Source organism: Otolemur garnettii, unplaced genomic scaffold, assembly GCF_000181295.1.
Source record: "Otolemur garnettii isolate 467f Iridium unplaced genomic scaffold, OtoGar3 scaffold00194, whole genome shotgun sequence".
Lineage (NCBI taxonomy): Eukaryota > Metazoa > Chordata > Mammalia > Primates > Galagidae > Otolemur > Otolemur garnettii.
Genome location: NW_003852589.1, coordinates 151,725 through 158,326, shown reverse-complemented (window position 1 = coordinate 158,326; position 6,602 = coordinate 151,725). Strand labels below are relative to the sequence as shown.

The following is a 6,602-nucleotide window of genomic DNA, read 5'->3' as shown; positions in this document are numbered from 1 at the left end:
GGGCAGGGCTGCTATTGGCTGAGCTGTTTATGGTTAGGGACCCTGGGGGCTACTTGTTTGTTCCAGACAGTTTGGCTCCTTGCCTAGAAGGGAGGGAGGGAGCCAGTCTCCTTCTGATATGAGTCCACCTGGACGACCTTGTCCAGGAGGGGAGAAGGGAGTTTACATTAGCCTTTTCATTTTCAAATGAAGTTACATTAACCTTTTCAGCAGCTTCCCATTCTCCCGCCGCCCTTCGTGCATTCTTTCCAAAAATCAGGACTTTTTAAAAACACCGCGGGACGCGGGACAAATTGATAAAAATTGGGACTGTCCTGCCAAAAGCGGGATGCCTGGTCACCTTACCCAAGAAGACTTTGGGTGGCTTACGTGGGTCCATGGCATTGACAGTATGCATGTCATGGCGGAATAGGAGGGGCAGAAACCATAGCAGCAATTGAGAAATAACTGGGAAGGAGTCCTGTGTAACTCTGCCCAAAGCTTACCAAGGGAGGACTGTGAAAGATACAGCATGGTTAGAGCTGTACTTCATGGAACCCCTGCCTGGCTGCTGTTTGTGATTCCAGTTAGCTTAATCTGGTTAGCTGGTTCCCCTCAGTTCTTTCTCACACTGATTCTGCTCCTAGTGGAATTTATCTACCTTTCCACCTTCCTATCATCTTTCAACCTCTATTTTCCTTTAATTTCTCCCTTTTTAAACTATAGTAGTCCAAGCTAAGTCCTCCCATCTCAAAACTCTTATAGCATTTATTACTGGTATCACATCCTATGGCATGTTCAATTAAATTTTATCGAGGTTGAAAGACACCATAATGTTAAGTGCATAGACACTGTCATCAGATTGTCTGGGTTTGAATCCCAGCTCCAGCATGAAGTGGCTGTGTGACCTTGGTCATGTGACAGTCTCTCTGTGCCTCAATTTCTCTAGGTATCAATGTATATAATAATAGTATCTCTTGTAACTATTTGCAAAGAGCTTAAGACATGTTTGTCATATTCTAGGCCCTAATTTGTGTTCATTCTCATATTTATAAGAAATATAAGGATGTATGTGGCATTTACCCTACACTCAAGGAATTAATAATTTTGTGCTGGACAGATTCAAATTTTCATGGGCTTCTACACGCCCTGGCCCAGTGGCCTCTGCACTCCGGCCTTCTTGGCATTAATTCCAAGAAGGTTGATTTTCTTTTCTTTTTTTTCTTTCTTTTTTCTTTTTTTTGAGACAGAATTTCGATTTTCCACACTTTAGAACCTGTTTGCAAGGGGAAAGAATGGTGATTACCAGAATTCAAAAAGGGAAAGAGAGAAGACCATTTGAGGAAGGGAGAGGATGGTTTTCCCAAGATTTTGGAAGATTTGTGTTTCAACAGACTGAAGGCCACTGCCTGGACACGTTTCCATCTCCCAACGCACGGGAGTCCCTTCCGAGTCCAGCTGGGTCGCAGCCCCCTAACCTTGCCTTGTGCCTAGCCTCGGCCCCGCCCCTCCTGCTGGCCCCGCCCCCTGAAGGGTGCCTAACTAGGCCCCGCCCCGTCACCCCACCCACTGCAGTGTGCTCCGCCTTGGCCACGCCCCCTGCAGCGAGCACGCCTCGCCTCCCGCCCCGCGCAGCCCCGCCTCTGTCTGTAGCTAGGGTCACTGGGTAGCTGCGTCGCCCTTGCCACAGCCGCGGGCGCTCATCTCAGCGTCTGTGCCTGAGGGAGGCGGGCACGATGGCGGCTAAGGCCCTGGCGGCCGAGGCCGTGGCTTCGCGCCTGGAGCGGCAGGAGGAAGACATCCGTTGGCTGTGGGCGGAGGTCCAGCGCCTGAGGGACGAGCAGCTGAACGCGCCCGAACGGTGCCCGGCCCCGGCCGAGGGACAGTGCCTCCTGCGGGAGGTGGCGCAGCTCCGGGCCGAGAATCGCGACTTGCACCACCGCCTGTATCGTCTGCGGCTGTGCCTGGCCGAGGAGCTGAGCCACCGAGCCAAGCGAGAGGGCGCGGCGCGGGCGGCGGGGGCGCGGGACGAGGCCGGGCGCGGGGCGGTCGGCGCGCAGGTAAGGTGCAGCCCGGATTCCGGCGGGGACGCCGGCCCATCCCCGCAGCCCGCCGCGCCTGTGCGCGGGGAGCGGTTTTCCACACGAGAACGAGTACGGGCCTGGAGGCGCCCTGCGGGGGGTAGCGGCCGGCTCGGCGCCCAGGTGGCGCGCGTCCCCTCCGGCCTCCACTGCCCCGCTCCTCCTGTGCTGCTTCGCGGCTTGGGAGCCATGAGATTTCCAGCAATCGCCAGATTGACCTAGTGGTGTAATTTCTCAGCTCTCGTGTTAAATAGCCTGCTACGTTTTTTTTTCCCCTTGTAGTAGCAATAGTATTTTCATTTGTTAGAAAAAATGCTGGAGCGTTTAAAACTCATTGTTTCTTTGGGCAGAATACCTATTTCCGCTAGTGGCTGGTTCTGAGCTTTTTAGAACAGTGATTTTAGGTTTTTGTTCGCAAGTTTTGGTGGTCTCTCTTGAGGGGAGATCTGTATGCTTAACATTATTTTAATATTTCTTTTCATTACTAGTTTATTTTCCGGTAGCATAATAAACTTTCTCCGTCCTGGAGCTTTTCAGACTGAGATGTGTTTCAGTTCTTTGGGATGGGAACTGTGGTGCACTTGCAACATCTTCATGAAAGAGTGCATTTGAAGTTTCTGGCGGCAACCACGTATTTTCTAGTAACGTTGTTTGTTCGAAGTTTAGGGAAGAAAATTTTAAAGAGCAAGATATATTAAATGTGCTTAGCAAGGATGTGAAATGCACAGACAGGAAGGAAGGCTGAACCCTGGAAAATGACTTTGACGTTGAGGGTTGTATGTGGGAGTCAGGAGAGGAGCCTGGAAATATGGGGCGCTTGTAGCCTGCTGGCATGTCCCTTCTTCCTCAGGTTTGAGATGCGTGCTCTTCCCTTCCCATTGATGTGAGTCATTTATTGTTTATTTTTTAGCCTTCTTCTATTCAAAGCCAAGAAAAGGACGCTAAAAAGAAGAAAGTGAAGGAAATCGAGCCAAACAGTGAGGTATGTTGTTGCTATGGAAATAATATAAAATACTACCTGCTAATTTTAAATGTGTGTATATAGTTAATTACATGGGATTGTTAATAAAAACATGATTACTAATTAAATTATTATATAGGCCACATGAGTATATTTAAAACTTTGCAAGCCCTAGATATGAGGAGACTTAGAAATGAGCTGCCCACACAGCTTATTTAAAGTGCTCCTTTGTCTTAAGTTGATTTAAGAGTTCTTTTGTATTAAGGAAACTAGCCACTTTGCTTTTTTATGTAAATCATTCAAACAATCAGAATACACATATGTAGCACCAACATTTGGTGGGGGCAAAGGAGGGATGCCTGGCCTCAATGCCTGGTTGAAGAGTTCAGAAAGCTGGAGAAACAGAGAACAGAATAAAGTGGTGTATACAGAAGCTCTTCTACTGTGTGACTCTGTGTTGTGTGCGTGCTGTAAACAGTGGAAAAGGGAGATGCCAGTGGGTGGAGTACTTAGCTGGAGAAGGTGGGCATTGAGCTGGACCTTTAGAGCTAAGAAGTAGTTAGATAAATGGACAAGAGTATTTTGGAAGTGGGAAGTAACAGATGCTCCTTATTTACAGTGGGGTTCTGTCCTGATGAACCCAGTGCAAGTTAAAAATGTATTTAAGGCCGGGTATGGTGGCTTATGCCTGTAATCCCAGCACTTTGGGAGGCTGATGCAGGTGGATTGCTTGAGCTCAGGAGTTCGAGACCAGCCTGAGCAAGAGCAAGACCCTGTCTCTACTAAAAACAGAAAAACTAGACGGGTGTGGTAGCAGGTATCTGTAGTCCCAGCTACTTGGGAGGCTGAGGCAAGAGGATAGCTTGAGGTTGCTGTGAGCCCTGACACCGTGGCACTCTACCCAGGGTGACAGTGAGACGGTCCTGGAAAAACAAGAAAAATGTATTTAGTATACCTAAACTTCCAAACATCATCGCTTAGTCTAGCTTACATTAATTTGCTGAGACCACTTACCTTAGCCTACAGTTGGGCAACATCGTCTAACACAAAGCCAATTTTACAATAAAATGTTGAACACCTCGTATAATTAATTAAATACTGTACTGAGTAAAAAAATAGAATGGTCATGTGGGCATTCAAAGTATAGTTTTGCTGAATGCACATCACTTTCACGCTATTATAAAGTTGAAAAATCATAATTCAAACCACTGTGCTTTGGGGCCATATGTAGAGTGAGAGATTCCTAGATCTATGGTGTGCTGAGAAGGCAGTGAAGGGTGGAACTGATTTAGGACTGAGTGACTAGGAAAAAGTGGGCTGTGTATGTTAACCTCAATGTATTCTAACTTTTTTCAGGTGAAATGCCAACCGAATTTCATAAAAGAAAGATTGAAGCTTTTCCAAATACTGAAGAAAGATCATCAACCTTTGCTTGGTGAGAAGAAGGAGAGTACAAGCAATGTGATCACAGTAAGAGTGGCTGGTAGGAAAACAGTTGAAGGGGAAGTGTGGAAAACAACACCTTATCAAGTGGCTGCTGAAATTAGGTAAAGCATAGTTTGAAAAAGATATTCAGTATTAAGTAATTGTATAAGAGCCTGGTGAAAATGTTTTGTTAGGTACTGTGAAAATATTTTTTTCTTCTTCAGTTGAATAAATTAAATGGAATATTTTCCTCTGGCTTCTAAAAAGGCCATTTAAATAAGTAACTGAATGTCAGAGCCGAGTGTCTTCTTGTTCTAATAAATATAATAGAGAAAAAAATCTATAATTCTTGACAAGCCACGTTACATGAACTTTATTCATCAGTCAAGTTATTTCCATGAATATTTATAGGTCTTTTAATTATAGATTGAAGATATGTGTGTTAAAACTATTATCAGTCTTGAAATATTATTTTGACCTTTCTAGAAATTAGATATGTTAGTGAAGTTATGTTGTTTTGACTAATGTTAATTTCCTAGTACAAAATGCAATTTCATGGTTGCTGTAGCTCAAAACTGCCATGTTCGTGAACTTTTATTATTTTAAAAAGAAGCTATTCAACAATTGAAATCCTCAGATTTCCTTTGAAAACTATGGCTAAGATTCTTTCTTTCTTTTTTTTTTTTAACAATCAGTTTAATATATGTCCACAGGTAGTTCATATGAATGCTTAAATTACAAAATTAGCTGCCGTGGTCCGGATGTATGGGACTTTAAGAAAGCTTTTATTACTCAAAAGATAACTAAGCATATCAACTTTGACTTCTAGAATATATTTTAAAGATCTATAAAACAAGGCTAATTCCAGAATTATATAGCATTAAAGTAACAACATTTTGTTATTTTTATTATTTTAATAATTTAATTTCATGAACTGTTAAAAAACATTACATTTGTATCATCTCTCTGTTAACACATTTCTTTATTAACTTAAGAGAAAAACCCATGTGAAAAGTTTCCATGCAGTTAAAAGGCAGCAGCACATGCTGTTTTCACAGCAACTTCTTGTTATTGCCTCAGAACAGACCTGCACATAAAGCAATCAACAAAATATACCCACCTACCCCACTCCCACCAGAAAACCCAATCCTTTCCCATCCCCAGCAAAAATTACCTGGTACAAGCAGTAACCTAAAAAATGCTTTCTTAGTAGGAAGCATTTATAAAATGCAGCGATCTGTACAAGCTAAATGCTCGTGCAGATAGATGGGCCTCTCCCCCGAGAATATTCCCCTCACAAGGCAGAAAGACTCTCAATAGTTTGGGAAAGCTCATTTTTTGAAGTATGCTTATGCATATTCATGGCTATTTCTTCGAAAGAACACACCCAGAACACTTCAACTATGGAAGAGATAAAAGCAGAGGGAGAAGCAAAGGTACACAGCCAGAGCACAGAGAATAGAGCTTCTCCATGAACATCCAATAGATTGCAGCAACCCAGAAGGAAAATGTAAGACTTCACACAGATCAATGATCTAACTGTGAACTAATCCAAGTGAAGTGTTAACTTTTCATGCATGTGTTACTCAAGAAAAAGAAAAATACAACCAGTTAAAATGAAAGCATTCCCACTATCATTAGCTCATGGTATCAGGTAAAGAGAAAACTCTGCTCCTGTACTATCTATCCCTAGAATTATTCATGTATTTGTCAGTATCTTAATGCTTACAGATTTCCTATAATACTGTCATCAGCACCTCCCATCCATGAAACATACGCTGCATTGAGTCCCTAAAATTTCATTACTACATATAGTGTTCTAAATTTTATGTTTTTACAAGTTTAATGTAGACACAGAAAAAAAAAACCCAGCAAGCAATGTTTATTGTGCAATTCCAATAGCTATTTGTGGAATCTTTCAGATTAAGTCTTCATAGCCATTTCAACTGCCTATTTAAACAAAAAGGAATAATTTACCTATAAGTTTCATGATATTTCTTCAAACACTGAAGTACTAAAAGCACTGCTGATTCATGTTATAATTTTAAAAATATGTTAAAACTACAGATTTCACTATCATTCCTTTTATAAAATAATCAAAATAATTTGATTACCCAGAAGAAAATTACTGAAACAGAGACTTTTTCTTTTTTTTT

The 6,602-nt window shown here is 42.6% G+C and overlaps 1 protein-coding gene across 1 annotated transcript in view; it reads left to right on the top strand.

The window, feature by feature from the left end:
• The first annotated feature begins 1,695 nt into the window (after positions 1-1,695).
• Positions 1,696-6,602, top strand: part of TARSL2 (threonyl-tRNA synthetase like 2) — a 68,584-nt gene continuing 63,677 nt past the window's right edge. The window contains exons 1-3 of the mRNA XM_003801013.2: positions 1,696-2,039; positions 2,971-3,042; positions 4,378-4,568. Of these exons, the coding sequence (XP_003801061.1) occupies positions 1,716-2,039; positions 2,971-3,042; positions 4,378-4,568 (587 nt within the window). The 5' untranslated portion in view covers positions 1,696-1,715. The remainder of the gene's footprint in view (positions 2,040-2,970; positions 3,043-4,377; positions 4,569-6,602) is intronic.